Consider the following 27,208-nt stretch of genomic DNA (forward strand, 5'->3'; position numbering starts at 1 on the left):
AATAATCTTGATTCTTTTATTTTATTATACGCTTTGTCTTCGTCAAGATGGACGTGAAGGTATATAAGACAAGTATTTTGTGTTGCTTGAAAAAAGAATTTAACTATAGGGCCAAAGATACCAGCATGAATAAAATCGAATCATCACTACTATTTTACTGGTAGGTATTGTTTTGAAAAAAATTGCACTGCACTGGTTGTGTGTTATGATGGGCGTGTTTTAGCAAGTTGTATAAATAAAGCATGCGTGAATTAAAATGCGCATTAGTGAATTTTCCGCAGTGGCCCCACCCTCGGACAGCCTAGTTCCTTGTAATTTCCCAGCCTACATTTCAAACAAAATGGAGTTATGGATGATTAAAAGAAGGTAATATTGTGAATATAAAACACTGACAAACATGTTAAAACATCTTAATTTTTTTCCTGCTTGTTGTAAAACGCGGAGTATGCTAATACGCGAGCAATACGAATAACATGCTATCTGCTGTTGATATCTTCCTGCCACGAGTACGTATCCGTTCGAGTACATAGAAAACTACTTATTATCGAAGCACATTGAAGGCGCTCAGTGTATTTATTGTCGGAGGGGAAATAAAGTGAAAAAAGAGACGTGGTGCCACGACCTGCGCGCTATAAATGTTGAAATGTCGAAAACGTTTGAACGGAGTGAGTGCATTTGGTAATTAAAAGTATATCACGAGTCTATCGCTGTGCCTCCTTTTCTACTCGTACAGCGGTTGTTGTCTATACATGTACCTACTTTACATATTGTGTACATACTGGGCAGTACTCGAGGAACCGAGAATAAAACATCGAAAAAACAACGAGTGCTAATTATTCGTGAGTACTTTTAACACCTTTAAATAAAACGTAATGCAAAGACGCCCGATGTGTTGAACTGCGCCCGGGTGTTCAGCGTTTCGTCGCTTGGCTCGAAAATTGATGAATTGTTTCGTTCCACCGTGTTCGACACAATGCGTTTTAATTACGAATAAAAGCTGTACATGGCTTCGTTAATTTATGCACCGCTTGCTTAACAATGTCTTGGCGAATGCTGAAAACCGTCGCTACTCGTGTATTTTTAAGTGATTTGTACACTTGATTGACATAATCGCACTTTGGAAGCCATCGGGTGTTCTTTTATTTAAGTTTGTCGTGAGAATGCGGAACACCGATAAGGATATTAGGCATTACGATGTGGCGATAATTCTTAATACAACATGAATTAACAACTTACCGTGATTATTGGAAGTACTTCAACTGATGAGGCCATTGGAGGTTATTTTGCACGAAATCTTACACTGGTTTTTGGTCTCGAATATTGCTTTAACTGTTCACGGTTATCTTATTATTGCACTAGCTACGGACAAGAGACAACGAACGTTGAAACGATTGACAGCCGAATATCAACGACTAGCGCCCTCTATGAAAAAGAGTGTTAAAAGGTGGAACTAGGCGGCAAACACTACAATCCGCCGTGTAATCCCTGAAATATAAAATAATGCACATGTTTAACGATGCTATAATAATATGTAATACCATGTAATATCAAATCATAAAAAAGCATCTCGCTATAGACAGGCACTCGGCGACCACATGCGAAACGTGCCCGCGTTTCATACTTCATTCATTCATCCTCCGCTTGGTAATCGCATAATCGTATAAATAGGATCCGGTTCCGGTTGACGTATTTCCGTACGACTTCCGCAACGTTCAACAGTTCATTCATGCCCATCGGCTGGTTCGCTCACGATCGTACCCAAGCTGCGGCCGCATCGCGCAAACACATCCACTGCACATTCACACAACGCACTCACTAACCAAGTGTGCGGCATATTAAAATCCGCAATCGCATTGAAAGTGTTCGCAACCACACACACACACACACGCGCAAACAGTTTCATGAAAAATATCGGAACATGAGGAATAGCAGAAACAAAAAGGCGACATTCCACATGCACAGCGGGGATTGAATGCTAAACGCAAGCGCGAAATGCTGAATGAAAACATTCAATACATAACTTCATTCAGCAGGTCGGCGGCGCTCAGGAAATTATTATATAAATAATTATTTGCAAGGTTGTTTGTTCAACAAAATGCAAACGGCAAACGCATTACACCGTGATCACATAACAGGTGCCTTCACGGCGAGCACGTAGACATTCCTTTAATTTTTACCTGCTATTTACGCGAGCAGCGCGATACTTGCTGCCACTCTGCATTCACGGCAACACCCGACCAAATTTCCATATATTTGAATTCAAAATAATTGAACTACCATCATAATGAATAACATCAAAAGAAACCGGCGCAGCTTTTCAACCAGTTGATAATAAAAGCTAATTTTATGTAATCAACGCGTTGAGCATTTGTGTTATCAACTATTCCATTATGAACGATAGTATCTGACAGGTAGATATACCTAATAAAAGTTTCAATGTGGAATAATTTTTATGCTACAATAAAAACATATTAAACACTGATTTTGGTTCGTGAAGGTTCATATAGGTGGTGCTAGTGTCCAGCGGTGTTCATGTGACTTCCTATATGATCGTAGGAAGTTCGATAGTTGCCAAATAAACGAAAATAATGATACAACCATTTGTGATGCAAGAAATGCTTTTTCAATGTTTGTTTCATGTGTAGTTACACTATACGGATCTAATTGGTGGAACTTATTGCTAATTTCACGCCACTAGAACATTTTATGACTCTCCTTATCCGAATGAATTGTCCCGACCACCCTAAGCATGGGAATTAATTCCCTAGCAGGCAAAGAATTATGTGGCGCCTTCACTAGAAAAAATGTCATCCACTATTACAGTTATATTGAAACAAGGCACACTGCTGACTCATCGAAACGAAGTATGTATGTACACCATAAATATTCCAATTTATATTTCACTCACGTTTGCAATGGCGTACGTATTGTGTTGTCGTTGCACAATTGTTTGTTCCTGGAATGAGTACGTAAAACTGTTGCCGGGAATTCCCGCGTTGCTTAGCAATCAACGCACCCACGTGCGATTTCATTACCATCTTACCTTGCGGCCAACTATTAAGTCATTTCGTTTCCGAATTTTTCAACTTAGCCAAGCAGAGATAAGAAACAAACACAAGCGGAAAGAATTTCAATGCTGAAGTGGAATGCAAGTCGCATTGCCATCTTCACCGCACACACAACTTTGTAATCCTTCGACGAGGAGAACAAGCTCGGCTTCTCGGCTAGGTGTGTATCCAACGGTCCGGGGCTCACATCAAGCGAGGCAATGCACAGCGTTGTGCATTTCTAGCAAATTCTATCACGTCTCAGCACTTCGGTACGCCAATCTACATTCTTCTGCGCCGTTGCGCCGCTTGGTGCGATGTGGTAGTGTGTGTGCATACAAAGTGCAGTTGATTCGTTTAAATACTTAACACCAAGCGAGGTTTGTTGCGAAAAACTAAGATGCAAACTACTTCGCGTACCTGTTGCAGTCATTAGCTCGTATTAGAAACGAAGCATTCCAGTGGCAATCACACGTAAAAATCAATTGCAACAGTGTTGATCAGCTGAATATTTTTTTGTGTAATTTTTATTGTATATTATGAATAAAATATTCATATTATTTGATTAAAATTGGAGAAATCGCGTGAAGCGGCCAAAAATTCCGACTGCACCTTCAAATTCCAGAAATACACCCGAGGTGGTTCTCGGATTTCAAGCGGAAGCGTCGTCTTGGGCAAGAAAGGACCACATACCTTAGTGGCCGCTAGAGTAGATCAAAGCCATTTACATTTGGAAAAATGCCAAATTCCTTAGTGCCTTCGTCCATTGTTCTTCCTGCTTTCCTTCACGCTTCCAATGAAATCCTGTAATCTTCATCTCTTGAAGACCTCCCGAAATAAATCCGAAATTAAAATCTCCACCGTTTTATTTATTATAAAACAGTTCCATAGATACAATTAAATCTCATCATTCCCGTCAATATTATTATAGCCTACATAGATATATGTATATTAATGCTTCTCTAATATCACAGTTGTGTGTTATTGACAATGAACAACGTTATTAGTGCGGCTTGGAAAGTTATCCTATTGGACACAGGGTCGAAGGTATTATAAGTACAGATAATACTTCTTCGGTACGAATCTCAGTGAACACGGGCGCAATAATCGCCCAATGAAAATAGAAAGTGTACTAAACCGTTTTAAGTAATTAACTGGATGTGTTTGAGTGTGTGGCTAAAACTGGAACTAACGACGATCAGAACACGACATAAGGTACATAAAATAGGTTACTTGGGTCAATTTCTGGACTGTTTAGGTCTAAAATAATTTAAAATCATATTAACGTCTGCGTCTCACACGTCTGCAAGTTGTCGCATGCAGATAGTGCCAATACTATCCCAATCCGACGTCGAGTGTCATCATTACGAGGAAACCAACAACTGCGCCCCATGTCGCCAATTTTCCGTTGCCACTGAAACCAAACAAAAGATTACATTGTGAAATCTAAATTGAATAAGTTATCCTACACAAGTACATAAAATAAATTTGTCGCTAACAAGAAAGCGATAAATCAACGTCCTCTGCGAATGTGCAATAAAAGCTTAGGCAAATTGTCCGCGCGCACATTGGAAGGGTATTTTTTGCGTCTCTTTTAAAAATACATATTTCAAACGTTGATACGAAAATGACGACGTACGAATTCGGTCGCGAGATTACCGAGTCGTCCGTCTGCGACCTAGATTTAGGAATAGAACGCGCTTAGCCCGCGCGTCGCGACCGGTCAGCTATTTGTTTGTATACGTATGTCGAAAATTGGTATTTTTCGAATTCGTTTCGTCTATTCTGTAGCAACCAGCCAGCAGCAGCCAGACACAACTCCAACACACGCAACACATGCGCATGCCAACAGCAGCCGAGAGTTGTTTTTATATTTCGCACAAATATCAACTTCCTCAATAATTTTCCTATAATAGTTTGGAACGCTGCCCGACCACAATAAATAAACATTACGAGTTCTTCTTTCGAGACTTCGAGAAGAAGCCGAACTGAGAATCATTCATATTGGTGCCCGAATTGGCTGTCAGCCACCGTCTGCTTCTGCGCTGATAAATGCGTTTCGAAAAGGGGGCGGCGCGGCATACCAACCTCACTCAAAATCGTCAAATACGAATTTGTTCATCGAATCAAACACATCGCACTGCATAGAATCTAGTTACAAAAGATAATTTCACAAACAAAGCAACACAAAGAAAAAAATCAATGAAAAACATCGACGGCTTGTTTATTAAATTAACACGCAAATAAAAACGATGCGAGTTACTAAATATGTCATTAAAGGAAGCTAACTAGTAGCTTCGACCACGTCCGCACTACAGCAACCCTATAATCAAGCCGGGTCGATTTGGAGTAACAAACCGGGCACGACATTCTCAACCAGAGCCTCGAAATAAAATAAAATCGTTGAAATAACAATTAAATTAATTTACGAACACAGCGTACCGTTTGGCAGCGCGTCCCACTCGGTACTATATTTTAATGTTACGTGTACACCTCTCTATGAATGGTACGCAAACCATTTATTATATTTAAAGCACACACGCACACAGCCAGGAAGAGATGTTTTTCGGCAGTGCGGGCGCTTTTTTCCTTCATAGGTACACATTTTTATATTACACCGCATCCCATTGTTTAAAAGCAACTACTGTTACTGCCGTCTTATGATTAATTTTCGTATTATATTTGTTAGCTTCGTTTAAGCACTATCATCATCACATAGTTAACGATGTTGGACAAGCCGACCCATACGATAATTCCAGCGAGCGTAATTTATAGTTTTGGAATTGAAAGAGGTTTCGGTGTACCGTTTTGTCAAATATTCACTCTTCATCGAGTTAATAATACACGTTTAATAAGTCAGTCAAACATATTAAAAATGATGTTGTTAGGATAAATTTACTGTAAAGATAATAAAGCTATTGTTCCAAAAATCTATCGTAATTGCCACAGCAACACGCCTAAAATAAGGATTTCTTTAGCAGATAATGAGAAAATCTTGTATTTGCAATAAAATTAAAAGTAGTGACACAGTAGTTACAAGGCCGGCGCATTTTATGCATATTACTCATGATGATGAACCCTATGATTTCATTCAACAATCGCCAATAATGCGTCGTCAACATGAAAATAGAATTATCAAGAATCAATACATCATTGCCACTGCAAATGAATTATTTTTAACATCAATGCTAGTGAATCATATAAAACATTTGTGGAAACATAAGTTGGTAGCTATATAAATTACGATTTTATCGTGAATCATGCTATCATAACATGCAAATACTCCACAGTATCACATATAGACATTCCTTGAATCGATTACGAACATGAGACCGCTATCAATGATTTTCGCGAAAATGCATTCGCTAAAAATACGGAGAAATGCCAGCGAAACAACGTCAACATTGCTATTGATGTCGCAAGAATGTAAAGTCATGCCAGGAAATACATAACAAACATCGGGGGTAGTATTTCCGTTCTGTACGCAAGCCCAACTTCTGACATCACCAACAATTCCTTTCAATACTGTCATACCTGTAAGTGACTGCATTGATTCATAGACAAACATTACGTAAGTCTTGGAACATAAAACAAATGAAATGCCAGAAACATTTTTACCTACTCTCGCCAGCACGATTGCCATGAACAAGATGTTTTACGTACGGCCACCAGGACTAATGAGTACGAACCCATACGGCTGTTGATTAACGTCCGAATGAATGCCTGAAGTGTGCGCGCCGCGCCGGCATTCATCCTGCATTCTTTTCTTCAATGTCATAAGAAGTGCGTGTATTCGTGCATGCTGTGTGTGCCAGTGTGGCCGCCGCAGCCAAAGAGCATTACGTATGCCGACGAAGAGAAGGCGGAATGGAATTTTGTGCTGCTCTCGCTCGGTGATCCACTTATTTATTAACGGCTTATTGGCGTTCGCGCGCAAGTTCCGCCATCGGTAAAAAAGCACACATCCGACGCGTCAGACGAAAGACTCCAAAGGATTAGACAGCCACCGATCCGAAAAAGAAAACAACGAATACTACTCGTATTTGTACAACAAGTGTGTAAAACGGCGATTTTAGTCACAGAGAGAACATAAAATGGTTATGAGCGAATGTAACACAACTTGTGGGCGTTTAAATCGTAATGATTTCATCGAACGCAGCGCAGCGGCTGGGTAAAACACATGTGAGCATAGCGAGAACGCAAAGATTTCCCAGATTGTTTTTTCCAGAGATACCCGGACAGGCTAATGACAGAAAGCGATTAAAATCCCTAGCGGGAATTTCGTGGACGATAACGACATCATTCGCATCTGATTATTCGCGATTGTTGCGTCTAGCTATATGAAACAATAGGCAAACTATGCAATGAAGCGTGATTCATTAACGAGTCGCGCACAGAACGAATCAACATTTAGGAGAGCTGCTCGACCGAGCGCCGATTCCGCATTCCACGCAATTTGCCACCATTAAAAACCGAAAACGACTTCGTTATTTTCGAAAATACGGGTGGGCCCCGAATGTTATTGTTTGCCGCTTTCGTTTGCTATGCGTGTGCAACTACTGCGGCGTTTTGTCGGCTGCTATAAAAAGTCGCTGGCCAAAAACGCCGCGGTGAAATTTACGACGGCGCGAGGTGAGTGCTGCTGCTGCTGCTGGATGCTGCAGCTCCTCGAAGGAAAGGCGGCTCGCGAGTGTCCGATGCCCGTGTGTGTGCATCGACGAGAGCCTTTCTTCTTTTCCTCCTTTTGCTTTTTTCAGTCGGCCCATTCGGTTGTCTTAACAGTGCACAGCGCACGCATCGGAATGCGCCGTTCGAGTCATGTTCGCAGCCAGGCAACGAGCCGCAAGTTCGTTGCGCAATCATCAAATATTTACGCATTCCGCGTACAATGCGCGCAGCCTATATGTATCATTACCAACCTGAACTAAACTTGCACGCCGTTGAACCCATAGACTTGCTGCAAAGCGCGAGCGCGCGCGCACCAAAAACACCGAAAAAATATCTTATTTTCTCGACGTACGCGTGTGTCTCAAGCAGCAAAAAACTATTTGAACGTGATTCAAATAGAAAATCTAGTACTAGACTTACTTGGTGTTGGCTTCGGGTATAATGTCATCGACAACGACGTAGATCATCGCACCTGCCGCGAAGGATAACGCATACGGCAGTGCAGGCGTCGCCAGCGCCACCGCCACAGCGCCAAGGACTCCAAAGATCGGCTCCACCATTCCGCTCAATTGTCCGTACCTGTAAGCAAAGAAATTGCATCGAAATTATTTCATTTCAAAGCGTAAACATTCACAGCGTTTCAACTGCGTTAGAAAACTTCTTTTTCTTTCTCGCAACAAAGTACAGGAATGCGGTCAGCAATTCGATAGTCCATCAAGATACCAAATTGCTCAACTCTCTTCGAGACAACAGCACTCCGAGTGCTCCCAACGCTTTTTTCCATTCACTCATCGTCACCACTCGAGAAGAAAATAAACGTAGGTAGGTACATTTGTGCTGCCAATCATAAAAAGAAAACATTTCTCAGCTCAGCGCAAAAGCGAAGAAAATTTTATTCTTCCGTATTGAAAAGTTAATTGAAATCATATTTTTATCCTAAAAAATGATCACTGATCGCTCCGGCCGCTCGGCGGCCATATGTCTTTCCATTGAACGCCATCTGCGGGTCGAGTTTGGTAGCAGGCAATCGTTAATTATCATGCATCGCGTTTGCGCATGGCCTAAACGACAATGCATAACTAATTCGAATCTTTTTCTATCGTGTGGCGGCGCGATTTCTGCCGCCGCAGATGTGCGATCCGCGTGTGTATTTCCATACGAAGTATGTCGTTTATTACACGCTTGATTCCAGCACCAGAGAGCGCAGCGCGCGGTCCTGTCCAGCTCTAGTCGGCAGTAACATACATTAAGTGGATTTCAACAATAGTCATTTCGATACTTTCAGTTCCGGGTTCCTTTGGACGCCGTCGTTAGTTGGCTCCGAGTCAGAGTCAGCGGCTATATAGCTAAGAACTAAAGCTAGAACATGCTTGAATGCTTAATAAATATGTGTGCTTCGCGGCACGGATGGACGGCACGGTAGACGGTACGCACTTCATATTTAGAGAGAAGAGAAGGAATTTCTAATACAAATGTATCGGCTATTTAAATATTAATTAACGATACTAGGCTCGCTGCAGACGGACGCAGAGAGTGTTAATAAATTAACCACACACATACGCATCGAAATTCCATTTAATACGGTGCATTAATATGCAAATATTAATGACAAATGTTGAATTAGAAAATTTGTTGGAATCTAATCGAAATATATCGATAAATAATAAAATCATTCTCAAATTCGGAATATTTGTTTTAAACAGAATAATTTTCTCACTACTTAGACATTCTTCGCATTCACTCGGTGGATATCACGCAATTATTCACTCAACAAGTTAAATAATTTAAATAATTTCAAAACCTCTACGTCGATATGCGATGCATTAAATTTCCGACATTCCTTTGTAGGCACGCACGAAAATATGCGCGGAATCAGTGTCGGGATCGAATTAACACGAATATGAGATAAACTCCTATCGCCGATCGCATGCATGTGCGTTGTTGAATACTAATAAATGTTTATGTTCAATGCGCAACGTATAAAATTAATGTACATGTTTTGCGACCCTGCAAGGCCGTTCGCCGCTCATTAAGCTCTCTCCCTCGCCGCCTTGTGGTTTTCTGTAATACAGCAAGCAACACCATCGGCGAGACCCCTCTCTCCGCACAGTCAACGAGCAACACGTAGAAGATTGCGTCGTCGTGGCTCCTTCAAATCGGCGGCGATAAATGTTAAATGAAAATTGAAATAGAAGATAACGGCGACGCGCGCATAAGTATATGTCCGAGTGTAAATACAATAATTGTTTAATTACATGGTGTGTCATCAAGTACGCACACAAAAGTGCGGCGCGCGCGCACTGACTGCTTGGCGTGAATTAATCGATTCGGTTGTTGAATTGCGTTCCGCGCAGCATGCCCTAATGAAACCGCGACTCTTTTATAAACATTGAATACAACGCACTAATGTATTGACGCATATTATGAAATTGTTTCATTGATAAACTTGTTTTGTTTACATTTTCGATGTGGTTTGATTTCGCAACTGTGCGACACCGTTCGACATGTGGCAACAATAATTACAGTTAGGAAAAAATAGGTATAACTTACACAAAAACATGATTTTGAATTTATGTTAAAGAAAATTGCAGGGAATCACAAAATTTCAACAAAGAAGAACTTGAAAATGTTACAAATTGATGAATAACTACAAACTTCAAAAACAAAACAAAAGAGAAAGAAATTTGAAAATGTATGCCAATTGCCTATATTAAATGAACGTCTGGTTGCCTACAATCGTCGAAAGAAACTTTTCTATGCCAAAAAAGTTTAAATCACAGTAAATTGTTCGTGATTGATGAAGTTTCAGGCAAATATCAATGAAATTTCCTACCGTCTCGTCCTGTGTTGATTAAAAGCACAGTTTGCCATCCGAGATAAAATATTAAAGCGTGGATTCGATCATTTCGTACAATGCCATTATCCATGACCTAAATAGGCAAACGCTCAATAGAAAAATTCAAATATCTAACTGGCACTGCATGGTATGCCATGGCACGGCATGTAATCGACGACTGTTAGCCAGTAACTCACAATTCTCATGCACACTCGGCGTAATATTTCCATGCCGACCATAACTTTACCTAAATAAATAGCAATACATAACTTAACTCATTTACCAACATCAATCTAAACTCGCAAATAACTTATTTACTTAGCTTGGTTGCAACTTGAAATAAATTGTGTTTTGCATCAATATCATTATTACTCCTCGCAGAATGAGCTTTTCGTGATATTCATTATTTCGTCAAGAATGCAAAGACAATAATAAATAAATATATGCACACGGCGCATCAAACAAAACACCACAGCAATGTACTGCTGCACGTCATGTGCGTATGTTACATAATTAACACACATACAAAACGGCCGGATCGAGGGCCAGGCGCAAAGCAGGCTTAGGAGAGCGAGCTTGCGCGCTGCGCAAATGAAAATAATGTTGATTCAGCAGCATGGAATGCGCATGAATGGAGCTCATGCAATCGACTGGTTAACCTCTAATGCCGAATGGAATTTCATTCGGATTCGAATTGATCTCCTCGATTTCTCGAACTCTCGCGCGAGGCTAGCATTAGATATTTTTCAAAGCGAACGCCGAACGCAACACATTTCTGTTTGTCTCTGCGAGGCGCGCGCGATAAACAAAATCGAAAAAAAATAAAAACAAAATAAATAAAAACAACACCAACATCATCATCTCGAGAGAGATTGTTTCGCGCGAGCACAGCGTTGCGTATACAGGCGACAGTTTATCAATGAACACACACTCGGATTGCGTAACGTGCGCTCCGTTTGTCTCCAAAGGCAAATTGCCTTTATCAAGAAGGCGCGCAGGCAGGTCGAGCCGCAGTCGCGCAGCGGCCGCACGGGTTTCATTCATACAATTTTGAAGATCGCCTCCAAACGTAGTAAATACCTTATACATCAGTATACGATCGCTCCGCACACGGATGCCTGTGTGTGAAGAAGAATCGAGACGTGCGCCGGCTTAATGTCGTTGACCTGATTTCGCTGAGGTCACACACATACAACATATACACACACACACCACACAAAACCTTATCTGTTTTTGTTGTTGCGTTGACGTTTTTTTGAAAAATAAAATAAAAACTAATGTGACATTCCGACACATTCCACCGCATTAGAATTAAATCAGTTTGTTGTTTGCAGATATATCCACATTCGAGCGGCCGCAGCAGGAGCGCAGCCAGTTCGCGAAATATTCCGCGAATCGAGGCGACAAAGACTTGTTTGGTAACTAGGCATTCTAGCCGCGGCGATTGAAATATTTATGAATGGATGAATTCGTTAATGGAGGTCTATACCAGCGAGAAGGACGCGCCAACGAATCGTCGAGAAAGTGGGACGGAGAATAATACACTTACCAGAAACTTCGCCATGTTGAAAAACCAGCTGCTTGAAGTGGTAGACTCACTGCAAGTCCTTCTGGAAAATTCTGTATGCCGATACCAATAGCCAAATTTCTGCAAACAAGAAAAAAAACATAATTATCATCGTATTCATGCAAAGTTTTATTACAGTGTGACATAAGAGACTTGTTCATAAAATGCTAGATATTGAATCCTTTACGATTCGTAATTTTCAAGGATTCAGGGTGTCCTGAGGTCGTCGACCGTCGACCCAAGCCCATGTCGTTCTAACTGTCCGACCAGTGTATATGTCTGTGTGTGTGTGTGTGTTCACTGCGGCGGCCGGCTTCTGGGAAGTCATACCATTCTACCCCGCGCACATCGCCATAATGCATTCCACGCACTCTCATCTTCCTTTACTCTCCGCACCGCACACATTGTGGTCCAGACATTGTCTCTCATCCGAGAGACAAGCTAAGCTGGTGGTACCCAAACGCAAATTAACAAAACGGATTGAATTCGAGAAACATTCATTAATTGAGGAGCCGACTTTCATGCTTCCCACCGTCGGTCTCTTCCTGCATATGCATTAGACATTAAACTTAAACATGTCGTAAACGTGGGCGGCGCCATTTTATTTGATTCGTTCAAAGGTTATGTTCACAATTTTGCGCTATTCGGGCGGTAGCGCTGGTCGCGCCGCATGCAGACACGAATTGTGTGACGATGTGTGTGGGGAGCCGCGCATAAATTGAGGAAAGGCCGACTTCCCGTGGATATGGCGCATTTAAACCGCATCCTTTGCGTTCGCGCACGCAACGCGTATTAACTCGCTGCCGGTCGGCCTCTTAATCAATGCGTATCAATAGTTACCAACATAAAACCTAAAAAAAAATCTCATACACCGACACACACCGACAACAACCATGGGTTTTTCACACTTTACTGATGCGTAAAGCGACTGACTGGGAATGCAATGTGCATAAATCAATTAGAATGTTACTTCATAGAAGTACACCGCATGCACTCTCACGACGACGTCTCAGTCGGCCATCCAAAAATTAACCCAAGCATAAATCATACTTGTAAGCGATTAGGACGTCTCCAAGCGCACATTGAACTAGATCCATTAACAGAAAAAAGTTGAAAAGATAATTAGGAAAGCCCTTTGAACCGATAAAATATCAGAAACCCTCGCAGTAGCTATTTAAATGTTGATGGCGTAATGTTGTAATGCGCATATTTGAGTTTGTTCACATTCTGATGTTTCTCAATGCTGGTTACGCGTGCTCCCCACCGTTCCTACAGGTGCAAATCATAGAGAGCGAGCGCATTCCTTAACGGTGTGAGATTACGACGTCTGGTCAAGGTAGGACTGGTCACATTCCACAGCCGACTTGACCCTTCTGCAGCGCTCCGCTGCTCGGATGCTGCGCACGAGCTTTTTCACTGCTGCGTTGTACAAGGCGCACACGACACATCTCAGCCTCAGCTGGCTGAGATAACTTGTATTTGGTTACCGAATGTGAATGCGAAGAAGAGCAGCGTCAAGCTATGTACATTCTTTCCTCGCCAGTTTGCTTCGTTCAATGTATACCAAATATTTTTAGTAGTTTCATGTTAAAAATAAAATAAAATTTGTTTTCTTTTTGATTTTGTGAAAATGAATGAATTGTATGTAATTCGACGTGAACGTCAAGAGAGTTAATGGACAATTGCACATCGATGTCATTTATTTATCGATGGATGCGAAACTTGTAGAAAATACCTCACCGCGCACAATTAGCGGCGCGCGCAACGCGTTTGAATAACTGCAAATAAATTCGTATTCTTCCGTTTTCCGTCTTCATCGACTGCAGCCAGCGCCGGCGCGCCATTCACACCACTTGTATATCGCGGGTCTTTTCTGGGCTGAGAAATATGATGCGCGCAACTTCACACAGTTATTACCCATCTCGGCCGCTCTCCTGGCAGTTTCTTGGCGTTACATCGCGCTACGAGCAGAACGTTTGCCGATTAACAAGAAGAAATTATTATCAAAGAGTGCGCACGCCGATTCGAACAGGAACAGGAGATGCAGATAGATTCGAAGCATGCGCAAGCACAATGCACATTTTATTACGACTGGATCCATTTCGATTTATAATGCAACGTAGATAAATTAGGTTCGAGAGACAATGCGCGGAATCAACGCAATAAGCAGCTATTAATTAGGCACACAGCACACACTCACATACACATTGCACAATCACTTAATCACGCCAAAATTGTGCGCGGCTAATGATTTTATAAACACAGGCGCGCGTCTGCACAACCTTAGAACCCGATGCGTATTATTAAAACACGCATTTCATGGCAGTCTTAAATTAAGACATCGATTCCGCTCGCCGGCTTGGATTTTCTTACTTCATCATCAGTATATCACGGTAGTGTTATTATTATTACGAACATTTTGTGATTAACCTTTTCAAACATCTCGGAAAAATGTTTATACTCAAATGTTAATATCTCCATCACGAACTATTTGATAATATAACATTTTAAACGAAATAATCAAACAAACATGTAAGAAAATTCTTCAAATAATTTTTTTTCATTGTTTTTTAGTAAAATCAGATAACATCAGACATAATTATCAAATTTACATGTAAAAACTCTTTATTGACTAGAACCGTACGAAATAAAATGTCTATTTTATTGCCTCCCGAGCGATTTCCCAACCTCAAAGCCATTGATTGTTTTATAACGATGAACAACAGCCGCTGATTACAATATCTCGCGATATGCGCATGTGCGTTTGTGTGGAGTTAAAATAATGATATACTCCGGTGATCGATTTAAGGAGGCGTGTTCTCACCTTTCCTAATAATTTCCATGCCGAATCGAGCCCGGGCGAGTCGCGAGCTATCTCGGCGCGTTTGATCGTTCGCGCTTATTATTGGCTATTAAGCTCGGCCGGACAATCGGTATTCGGCCACGGCGCGCCCGAAAAATGCACGATGCCAAGGCGAACCAATAACGAGTTCCGCGTATCTCGATTGATCCTGTACCTACTCCTCCGCGAAATATCTTAGCTGTTAAATTTTATTACATTACAAACCAATAATATCTCTACCAAAGCAAAAACAACAACAGCAAGAAAAAAATAATTAGTTGCCATTTTCAAAGAGTTAAAGGACATTCTATTTTCGCGGCGGAATGAGAAACGATAATCTTATTACGCCGACGAGCAGTTTACACGTTCCGAAAACAAAACGTACAAATTACACTCGAAATTATGCCCAGAGTGTTAACATTTTATGATCGATCTTTGTGTGTGAATGCATGCGCGCGTGAGCTGGGTACTTCTTCCTCAAAGAAAGAACTCTGGTAGTGTGTGTGTGAGTGTTGCGCCGGGTCCATCGACACCCTGCTGGTCGGCTGCTGGCCGAAGAGATTGCCCAAGGGCCGCGAGCGCGAGCGATAGGCGCCAGGCGTTCACGCCGAAACGAGACTCAAAAGAAGCGCCTCAACAGGCGCTCGCGCTCGTTCGCTTGCAAGTAAATAATTCGAAAACCGTTTAAAAAGGGTGCCCGACACTCGCGGCTGCCAAAGGCGGTACCATCGCACCATTCAACAAAGCTCAACACGTTTCCAGGCATTCAACGTGCCAACGAGTCAAGAATTCAGGCGTACGAACAAGAAACATCGCGGCGTCTCGTTTTTATTCGAAATTCCTTTTAATTTCTCCATCTTGTTACAGCACATTTCGAGACGTGAAAAACACGGCCGTAAAGATACATCCTGTTTTTCATCGAGCGCACGCTACCTATTAGCTTGCTTCCTGTTACTTTATTAAATCCACTACAACTGCCACCCTTCTGTTATTGGATTAGACCTGCGTAGCCGCCCCACCAATGACGCCGCACCCTTGTTTGCGTCGGCGGCAGCACTGCCCCCGGGTCGATACGTGGAAAGCACACGCCTGCTGCGCAGCATGCGATCCTGTCTCCGCACTTCCTGCTTGCCGCTAGGTGATACGACTCGGAGGTGTTTTCGACACCGAAATGACGACATTCCTCAAGGATCATGCACGTATCGCTCCGACTTCCGGAAACGCGGGCGTTCACTCTGATTGTTTTAAGGACTCGGAATGTCCTTTCTAGTACCAGAAATTGCGTGAAAGTTCGGTTTGAAGGAAACTTGAATCAGGCGAACAGAATATGCTGTAGAGTAAAGTTATCCTTGTCGCAAAGCGCATGCACCAAACATTCCCCCAAATTTCCCCCAACACCCACCCTTACTATCCTTGCCGACTGCATGCGCGAGTGTTTTTCCTCATTTTCCTAGCTAACAGGAAAACAGTGACCGCGGCGGGTCTAGAATTTGTTCGTACAACAACAAATTTGTTTCACGGTTATTAACAAAACTAAAAAACAAATATGCATTATGCAAGATTACAAAACGCACGCATCGCATACAAATCACGTTATTTAAATTGAACATTCCATTGCGAGGCTCGCGAGCATTTCGTCAACGTCGCCGCAGAGGGCCATTTGCATGTCTACGCGTTCGCCGAAAGAATCGTTCATGTTATGGCGATGTTACGAAAATGAAAGGCACGCTGCTTACCGACATGAAAAATATTCTATAACGGGCACATTTCTCTCCTATTTTTTTGGCAAAATTTTTATGTTGAGCGTAATCTCACTGTGGGGATTATTATGATGATATCTGTAACGTTATAAGGGCCAAATATGGCAAAGAAGGCAAAGTCGTTTTAAAGTTCGTGGTCCCGTAGAGTTCATCATATGTGCCGGCGCGTATCGAAAAGAATGCAGTTCGGTCGCTCGCTTCTGGCGTTCCGAATGTAGATTTGGGCTGGGTGGATTCTCGGAAGGCGTCAAAGGCAACGCAACAAACACCGCATACCTCCACCAAAAGTGGCCACTCACTTTTCGAAACGAAACCTCTTCGGCCGCACAGGCTCGCCGTGCCACATGCGCAACTAATAAAATAACCAGGGCCTTCCGAATGGGAATGAAAATGCTTCTCTCAATCGCATTCAAGTCCATTTCAGAACTCGCCGACAAGTGAATTCTCTAATTACAAAAAGACCACCTTTGTTTTGCTTTCGCAAAATAAAATATCTTTATATCTATTCAAAACCTAGTTATAATTAGCGTAAAACCTAACACACCCTAACTAATTTATCGCCTACGTTGGCTGGCACCTTCAGCCGCACCGCAGGAAACTAAAAGCAGTTTGAAACGCAGAAATAAATTCATTTGCGAATCCATATAGCGCGCCCGAGCGGCGTATATTTATATTTGCACGGCCGGTGTTTAATAATTTAACATATTAATTAAATCGAAGCCGCGCGGCGTTAGCGCGCAGTCGGCAAAAGTTAATTAGTTCTCAACTATGGCCGAACCGAGCGCGAACACTCGTCGCGCAGAAAGCAGGAGTCATTTCCTCCTCCTCGCGTGCAAAGGAATACAACCAGAGGCCCATTAAAAGACACAATATGTACGTAGGTAAACAATCACAAAACGCACACTTGGCGAATATTTGCGGCCCGCTTAATTAAGAATTAAATTGAACTCATAAATATGAGCAGAATGCACGTTGCACACGTACAAGGCGTGGAAATGTCTTCGTTATGACAGACACGTTTTTTTGTACCAATTATTAACTCTACAATAATAAGAAATTCAGTATATTGCTACCACTTGTTGCAGAAAACTAAAAAAGCTGAAATCAGCAGCAACAGGTTACATCTTGACCGTTTCCGGTTGAATTTCCATTCAAACTTCACATTTACACCCTTAAAATGTTTGTATTACTCGTCAGGATGTCTAAACAAACCACTTTAGACACTCAATCATACAAAATAACATCTAGTTGGTTTTAACATTAATTTTCACCCCAAAAATAAGCAATTTTTGATACTAAAAGCATGTAAAAAGGTATGAAATGTTTAGATTTCACATTTGCCATCGGTGTACACGTTGCGCTTGTTGGAAGCAAACATTGAAGTTCGAACTCGCCGAACGGTCGTTCTCATGCGCGGCGCGAGACTCTACTTTCGTTTCGAAAAACTCATTCATGCCATTGCGCTGACGTCATATTTCATTGAGGAATTGCCGGAAACATTAACCGCTCTCCCATAAACACACATACAACGGCTGCGCGCGTACGCTTCGTTCGCAAATATTTTGTTATATTTTTGATGTCGCACGCAATATGCGATATTTACGCCGCAAGTCACCATATAAAAACAACGCAACTAAATACGACGACAAAAAAAAAACGCATGAAATCCAACATTACTGATAACAACTTCAATTAAAAGTATTTTTATTTTTTTAGGGAAAAGTTAAATGGACAAAATTCCGTTGTTTGGCGCGTCGATACTAACGAGCATTGATAGACGACGTCTACCTAAAGTGTGCAGGTACAAAACACCATATGATTGCATAATTATGATAATTGATTAGTACCGTTCTAAGCGTCTTTAAAACGTTCAATTTGAGCACGAATTTGGATGAAATTTTGTGCAATATTCAACAAATTAGCTTGTAATTGCATGTAAACCATTAGATTCAGATATTAATCGCAATTAATCGACTGAATCTAACAGCATTCGAACGAGTATTTTATTTTTTAATGAATTATCCGCCAATAACGGTGCAAAAATTAAAACATGACAGCGAGGGTGCAATTTTCTTCATTGCAGTAAAAAAATGCAAACAGAAATATCATTTTCTAATGAGTTGCTGCACATAAATCGTAATTATTTTCGAATCAAATATTTTGTAATTTTTCCTTCATTAAATTATAATTAGAGAACAATTTATTTCTGCTGCAAGTATGCATATATATGCAGCCGCACAAAACAAACAACAATGTAATATAAATGACATTTGCGTTTTTAATGATCAGAACAATATTTAATTAAACATTGTGTGCGGATTTTTACCTGCGACAGATGCGACCGGCGAAAACACATTGTTGCAACGCTGTAGTTTTTTATATTGTGACATACCTGTCAGTTGCATGTTAATGACGTATAATAAATGCAAATACGTACAATTTACTAATGGGGCAACATAAAATTATACAATTTAAATAATAATTTCAGCAGTCCAAATCGTGCCAAAATGCGTTTAATTAAATTAAAACGGAGTAAAATACCTGCATGTTTTTACACATCGCAAAAAAAATCAAGATATTACAAAACAAACAATCACACTAGAAGACGAATTTAATTATATAATTTTAATTGGCTATTATTTCGCGAGAGACGTGTTTAATAATAAATCCCGATCGCGCACATAAGCACGCAAAAAAAAGCGCTCGAGTCAATTAAAAATTATAAGCGCATTATGCGCGTATCCTCCGCGCAGAACGGGTGCGCGCAATTAAAAAGCGTGTTCAAAGTGCCACTATTTAACCAAATTTGCTGCATTTATCCAATGCGCAACAACGTCAGCCCGTAATCGCATTACTGTCGTTTTGTACGTTTGCACATTATGCATAATTATAGAGCATAAATTTATGTGAATCCTTTTGTTTCGAATGCTTTTCCCCCTTTTAATTAAAGCAAGTAGCAAGAAACGAATCCGACAAACATTTCAACATGAACATCGCTAATAATACATACAATTAATTATTTTCATTTTATAAAACCTGGGCGTCAAGTTCAAGCTGCATATTTATTAAAGTGTAGAAGTCGTCACGTCGTCAAGGACTTCAAAATAACAATAAAATTTTCAAACGAAAATAATAATAACTGCGATGACACAGTTTTGCCCTTTATTCTAAACTAATTTCCAATGCATAGTGATGCGTTGAGCTCATTGTTGGCGCGTCGCGAGCAATAAAAGCTTCAATTACGTTCTTATTTTCCATGTTTGCGCCGGTGGTCTCGAAATAATTACCTTTCGAATGATACGTTGTTTTGTTGCAAATGTCACGAAGAGGAACGTCATCATAATTTTATTACAATACACGCGTGCTCTATGCGGCGCGAGAATCGCAAGATGAGATAACACAAATAGCTGAAAATATATAAAATGAAGTCATGCCCTTGCGGACGATGCATGAGCCGCTTTCAACACTAAACGTGCAATTCTCATGTGACGCTAGATAAATGTGAAAACTTTTAATTGTGTAAAAAATATATATAATAACATCTAATCAAATATGCATCGTGTGAAAGTCGTGTTTCTTCTTGTTTGTGCATTAGAATTTAGTCTTGTGTCGCCGTTACAAATGAAGAATGAAACGACAGAAACACACACACACAACATTCACACCGGCGTGTGTCCAAACTTGTTCGATTAAAATGTTCGTCGGTTGTTTGTTTGTTTGTTTACTTGTTGAAATTATGTCCTTCTGCAGCGGATTTGCGTTTCAACTTTGGTGTTTTTCGGCGTTTCCGTCTGCGCTTCGATATAAAAAATTTCGGCATCGCATGCGATAAAAAGTCACGCAACTATTTGGAAAGTAGCAACACGTGTCGCACATTTGACACAACGCGCAGCCCGAACGCAGAACGAACGAAATGCGCAATGCCCGACGCACACGGCGACGGACAACAAGGTCGGAATTCAGGTCGCCCCGCATTGCGATGCGTGGCCCCGTGTGAGAAAACGGATCCTGGTAGACTGCTGGGCTCCTAACTAGAAAAGTCCCCCCAAGAAGCAGCGGCAAGCACACACGCGAATTGGACAAAGATGGCAGATAATTACAAAAATTGCGGCGGGCCGACGTGCGAACGAGCGCGACGCGCCGACTCTCGCCAATAAATATATCCAGCATCGGCGGTGTGGCGGCTAGACAAATACCGCGCCGCTTGGATTTTATAGATTTTCGTGAGGGAAACGTACGCGACCGCGATACGAGATACGTATATGCACGCGACTTCAAGCATCTTTGCGGCGAATATTTCCCATCGAATCATGCACTCACGTATTTACCCAGCGATGACTGTATGACACTAACGCATAAAAAGACAAGCGCGAAATATTTAACAACCCATTGAAATTTCTATGCAAATATCGCGTCGGTCTGCATGGCGAATCATTTCGATTCTTCCAAGCCGCTAATCACTTGAAAATTCCGATAAATCCGGCGAACAAAGTGCAAAATGCAAGATCTTTGTTTAGTTTATAATAAATGTGTAAAAATAAAATTATCACGTATTGTGTCAGTGCTTAAAAAATAACCAACGCACTAATTAAATGATGGGGTCAATAATTACTCATTTGATTACATATTTGCCTGACACACTAAATCATGAATGAACGCAAAACGAAAAACAAGCTAATCTTGTTCTCAATTATTTTTATGACTTTCCACAATGTTTTTGCAACTTTATCAAGACGAAAGACCATAACGCAGGTCAGTATTTCAGCGTAGAGGTCATTAAAAGCACCAAATATTATCAGCGCAAAGTTTTAATTTATTTCGTGTATTATTTTTTTCGCTGCGAGCTTAAATAACAACCGTTATCTACAATCCGCATGTAAATGTTGAAATAAAATGTGAACCATTGCCAGCGCAGCAGTATGCGATCGTCAATTAGATGAGGAAACTTATTTCCGGTTGAATAATGCTATTATGGAAACTCAAATTCCACATCAGGTCAATTACACTCGGTATTGCACACGCCGGACAAAATTCCAGAATATTAATTTACAACCAAAAGTTTAACATAAGCGTGGAACTTTTGGACGCAGCTTAATGCGTCTATAAAAGGGCTGAAATCACACGCGTAAATTTAATTGGCCACCCAGTTAATAAATAGTTACTTCTTCCGTTCGCAGTGTGTATTTACCAGTCGTTTCCGAACGCATGCCATCCGAAGAAGGAATGTGCCATCCATAGAATATCAGAGCGTATAAAATTAAACTCCCCTTTTCACCTTACAAAGTGGTTCGCGATAGAGGCAGCTTAAAATACTAATTATAAAATTGAGAATCGCCTTGGGTGAGCTGTGCTCTACACTACGGCTACCGGTGGCTCGCCAGCTAGATAGGTATGCCAGGATGGCACTTCCGTCACAGGTTGCCAACCGTAATTGCCAAGGACCGCGGCGCAAAAGTACCCAAGGGCCGGCAAGGAAAGCAATAAAACCAGCAAACTATGAAAAAACATCATTCACGCCATCCGACGATGATTTCGCTTCGACCGCGCCTTATTAGCGCGTTCTTTATTAGTTTATTAAGTTGATTAATATAGTTTGCCATATCAAGATGCACGTTTGCCGCACGTACGCCTTTTTACGTTTAATTTTAATTATGCGCGTTGGCCCTGGAATCCCCGTTCGCGTGGTCGCCAGGGCCTTCCAATTACGAAGTGTTCGCAGGTTCATTACTTCCATGCGCTACACCTCTCTTTCATCCGTTTGTTTATTAATTGCTTGATTATTTGATGATTTCCGTTAGGTTGGTATTGCCTTTTCCTTCCGTTTCGGATACTTGCGGTGCGTTGTCTGTTCTTGTTCGTTACGTTTATGGTGCACGTCGAACGTGGACCCTCATAAATTCAAATTTCCACAGTTCTTATCGGACGCATAAAAACTAACAACTTTTCGAGTCGATAAAATATTTCGATTGTCACTCAGTTATATACATTTTTTCCAGGCTGGATACACGTACGCATTCCATTTTTGTCGGCTACGCGTATACTTTCTTCTATCGCCATGTTGCTTATCAATGTTATGCATGTTTATGAATTTAAAATCATACTGATCACCCAACAATATACATATTTTAAGTAAAATTAAATTAAGACCAAAAAATCATTAAAATTACGCATGATAATCGCAATTTGCTACAAATTAACTTGGAATTAATAAAAAATACGCGAACTACGACGATTAATTTATCAAAAAAGTTTGAAATAGATTATGCCTACAACCAGTGTATTTTATAGCAAGTAACAATGTCGATGATAAGTATGCACAATACTATCTTCCTGGAACTACCGTGTAGTACATATCCATGTAATGATAGCGCAAGTGCGTGATAATGAAGGGTTGTACAGTCTTCTACCATGTTATATTACTCGTATATGCACGCGGTATCAACAAAGTGCTAACTATTTATTACAATGACTTTCCACACACTATTATATTCATTCCTGGCTTTTATGCACAAATATTTTAGAGAAGTTTAACTAGCAATAAATGACAGTTGAGTTTTGCGCAAACTGCATCAATTATAAACAGGAATAAGTTTATCTAGTGGAGAAACCATTTCAAACGGATTTTCCAAGCGCAAAACCACGCTTTAATCGCGTCTTGTTTTATAATTACACAAATGATGTTAATTTAATATTTTAGCTCAGGATTTTACGCATGCTAAGGTGTTAGTTGAATTAAGATAATCGCTAAAAGTATGCACCCGAAGGGCAATATGTTCATCCGCATAATGAAGGCTTGAATAAATATCGACGGTGAGATGTACACGAGATGTACTTACAATCGAGCAATACAAGTACGTGCCGCAGCCAAGTAAAACATTTTCGATGCTCGGCTACGGCGCGGCGCGCTCCAAGAGACGAAGACGCGGCGCAACAGCTGTAGGACGTGGGGCGCGCGAGCCGAGCGCGGGGAAGGCGCGCAGGCACCGTGAGGTCAGACGTGCCGAGGAATGTCGGCGCCTCGGGCGCGCTGGCTAGGAATCTTGGCCCCCTTGTCGAGCCCCCGCGCGCTCGCTCCGCGCTAACTCGCTCGTTTCATTCATTCACAGCGCGGCTGAGACCGGCCCGACCCGCAGCGCGTCCCGGAGACCTCCTACTACGATACCTACATCAGAGCCGGACAACTTTCACCGAGTCACCAGTGCACCAACGCCATCTCGTATCCATACAATACTTTTATGGAATTCCTTAATGATATTCATCAATCTACCTTGCAAACTTTACGTTGTTATAGGAGACAACTGGGTTTAAAGTTTTTGTACTTGAAACTATGCATGTTTTTGATAACATAGTTGTTTGCTTATACATTACTGTTATGACTTGACTATGTTTCAAAAAACAATAGATTCCATTACGTGGAAAGTTTGTGTTTTTTAGTAAAATGTAAGAATGTAACAAAAAAGTTTTAAATAAAGAGCCTTAGAAGCAAACTGCTACATTTTTGAAACCATTATTTTGATTTCAGGAATTTATGGTAGGCAACCTTGTTTACAACTCAAGCATATTTGGTTGCCTATATGCAACTGCTCAGAGTAATCTCTCAAATTTGAAATATTTATAGCGAGATAAAAATATAGATAAAAATCTACTCACCGCGCACTTTCAAGTGTGGCAGAAGACGACCGCCCGATAGCGCCAAAGCCGACGCCCACAGCAAGCCCTTCAGGTATGTTATGAACGGTAATTGCAATCACCAGAAGCATAATCCGCTTCCATTGGCCATGCTGAATCTCCTCGATGTTCGACCCTTCCTCATAAGTCTGAGAAACTATTTCATCAGCCTGATTAGTATTTTTATTCCTACCTGATTAAAGATGTTTAAACATTCCAGTTAAGAATAATTATATAACAAGCATATTTACCTCTTCTTCTTGTATTATGCAAGGAATCATTAAAGCCTTCAATTGTAGTAGTATCTCTTATAGTAGCTAGATGTGCTTTTGTCTCCTCTTCTCTCTTGTCTTGTTTGCGATTGGAATGCAATGCTGCAAATGCCAGAGAAAAATGCAAGTGAAAGTTGCACTGCCACTACTGCCAGTGACATTGACCATTGAAGTCTTAAAGTCTTGAACTTACCAAGCATCATGTTAGGTGAATGGACACCAAGAACTGTGATCAACACATCAGTGCCATACACAAATAAGGCCCCCAGAAGAAAACCAATGCCAACAGGAATGAATGCATATTCACCTTCTTCGCCATAAAGTTTTGACTCTGCAGCCATTTCAATTGCAGGAGCCAGCAAACTCCAAAAAGACGCTGCTGTCATGACACCGGCAGCAAAACCTAAACTACTATCTAATAATTTACGCTAAAAAACAACAAAATATTATTGCACAATTAGTAAGTTGTTTAGATAGTACATTAGTAATGTGAAGGTTATGTGTACATACTTGAGAGCCGCGCACGAAGATAACAAGGGCTGCTCCCGCGGCAGTGAGGCCCCATGTTAACAAAGTACCCAGAAATGCCTGCGTGACTGGTCCATAGCCGGCGATCATCTTTACTAGTTACGTTTTTACGTCAATTTTCGACTGCAGGCTGCATGCAGAACGATGCACTTCCTTGCTTCCGGCTTCCAAACCACTTCAACGGTTCCAACTCAGACCGCACGCACCCACGCGCAAACCGCAGCTGATCCGATGAGTGTCTAGGACGAGCGAACGAGCGCGTCGATTACGTCGCCACGGGCCAATAGAAATGCAGCGCAAACTTTTTTAAACTCCTCGCAGCAACAAGCGATAATCGCCGATTGTAAAAAAAGGATCTGCACACGCTGATCGTTGGCTGCACTCTGACCGCTGTCGATTGCCGGAACTTGCGATATCTGCAGTTGAAGTTAAAGGACACCCAATGGCCGTGAAACGCGTGAAGCTACGCACGAACGCACTTGGAACGCACTCTTTCCTTTGCTTACAGGTGGAACTTGTTCACTGTTAACACAAATCTTTGAATTTCAAATGATTCTCAACGTTCGCTTTCATTCGGCGTGCGCGACACGTGAATAACTTTCGTAATTCCAATGCAAACAAGTTATCTCAACGCACAACGAAATAATTAACGTTAATCTCGGTTGATTACTCTTCGAGAGTACCGCGTCGAGCACGTTCGCAAGTATCGTTCGCGATTGTATTCGGTAAATGTGGATATGTTAAATTTCCGTCTAATATTTATACGCGGTTCGCACGCGGGGAGTCGATTCGGTAAACAGGTGTCGCAAAAAAGTTCGTTTATCGTGCGCGACGCGAGAGATACTCATAGCTGAGGAGGATCAACAATTCATGGGTGTTCGACCGATTGCTCGATAACGCGCGCACGTATGCATCGATTATAATTGTAGTACAATTTTTTTCCTAATCGTACTTTATTTACAAACGTCGTGTTATAATTGTATGAACGTAGGCGTGCTAATTCACATAAATTGCGTTAAAGTGTAATGTGGCACATCCTTGAAAATTGAAAACTAATTTAGGTCGTTACAAAGCGAAAAATTCACCCGTAATACTTGTTTTTATTTTTTTGCATTATTACACTTTTATGGCAATAAAAAAATATATGTTTTTATTAGTGTATTATACGTTACTTACCAAAAGTTTTGTAAAACAACAGCAGACTTGTAAATTTCTTACCTCATCACTGTTGTTAATTGGTAAATACATTTGGAAATTAACTTTTGTAATACACATGGAAAATTTATCAATTTCATAAAGCAAAAACAGTAATCGTTTACAGTGTATGATTTAAATTCGCAAAATGTGTTGCATTTTATGTTATCAAATGACATGATAATGACAGTGAAAAAAAATTATTCGTCTCAACCTTCACCAAATGCCTACAAAACAAGCGTTACGCATCACGAAATAAAAAGAAGTCAATTATTTCTGCTTCACCCACCTAATGGCATTATTGGTGTCGAGGATATTCAATTGCATCCAATTATCAACGTTTGATAATAAATAATTTACAGTACGGTGCACTAATTCATGCACAACAAAACGGGAAATGATGCATGATAATAAGTAGGTATTATTTTTTCTCACATCGCATATTCTACGCATCGCGACTTTTTTCCCGACGATAAACTAGATTATTATATTGTTTAATAAGCCGACATTGCCGATATTTAAATTATATTGATTCGCCGAATGATTTAAAGGTCACAGTTAAGCGGACAATAATGTTACTTAAAAAAAGTTGTTTTCTAAGATGCTATTCAGAAGTAATAAAATAATGTTCACCTACAAGAAGTATTCGTGGAATTATTGCATGTGGTTTATTAAACGTCGTACAAGCTGCTAATTCAACTTCTGTTTGCACCGCAAACAGAAAAGCGGCGGAAGTTTCCAACTTCTCACGAATTCGGTGTTGTGTGTTTATTTAGTGCCGATAGTGCGTCGCCGGGAACTTAGACAATAAATACAATTAAGTTAT

General features: G+C 40.9%; 1 protein-coding gene and 1 long non-coding RNA gene across 3 annotated transcripts; one reads left to right on the top strand and one right to left on the bottom strand.

The window, feature by feature from the left end:
• Positions 1 to 420: 420 nt before the first annotated feature.
• On the top strand, positions 421 to 12,304 carry LOC135793332 (uncharacterized). Its single transcript, XR_010548611.1, has 2 exons — positions 421 to 839; positions 11,886 to 12,304. It is a non-coding gene; the product is annotated as an uncharacterized lncRNA (long non-coding RNA).
• On the bottom strand, positions 3,896 to 25,933 carry Zip48C (Zinc/iron regulated transporter-related protein 48C). 2 transcript variants are annotated; one of them, XM_065304250.1, is made up of 7 exons: positions 25,171 to 25,933; positions 24,854 to 25,088; positions 24,640 to 24,762; positions 24,371 to 24,581; positions 12,101 to 12,199; positions 8,136 to 8,294; positions 3,896 to 4,461 (listed from the first exon to the last, which is right to left on the bottom strand). In XM_065304250.1, the coding sequence occupies exons 1-7, from the start codon at positions 25,276 to 25,278 to the stop codon at positions 4,383 to 4,385; spliced, it is 1,014 nt and encodes a 337-aa protein (XP_065160322.1). In that variant the 5' UTR covers positions 25,279 to 25,933; the 3' UTR covers positions 3,896 to 4,382. The 2 variants fall into 2 exon arrangements, with proteins under 2 accessions (XP_065160322.1, XP_065160323.1); XM_065304251.1 differs by having other exon boundaries at positions 24,371 to 24,545; positions 25,171 to 25,932.
• Positions 25,934 to 27,208: the final 1,275 nt, after the last annotated feature.

Source organism: Atheta coriaria, unplaced genomic scaffold, assembly GCF_025399875.1.
Source record: "Atheta coriaria isolate IRGN ID8LTWV9N9 unplaced genomic scaffold, Caltech_Dcor_3.1 hic_scaffold_6_pilon, whole genome shotgun sequence".
Classification (NCBI taxonomy): Eukaryota; Metazoa; Arthropoda; class Insecta; order Coleoptera; family Staphylinidae; genus Dalotia; species Dalotia coriaria.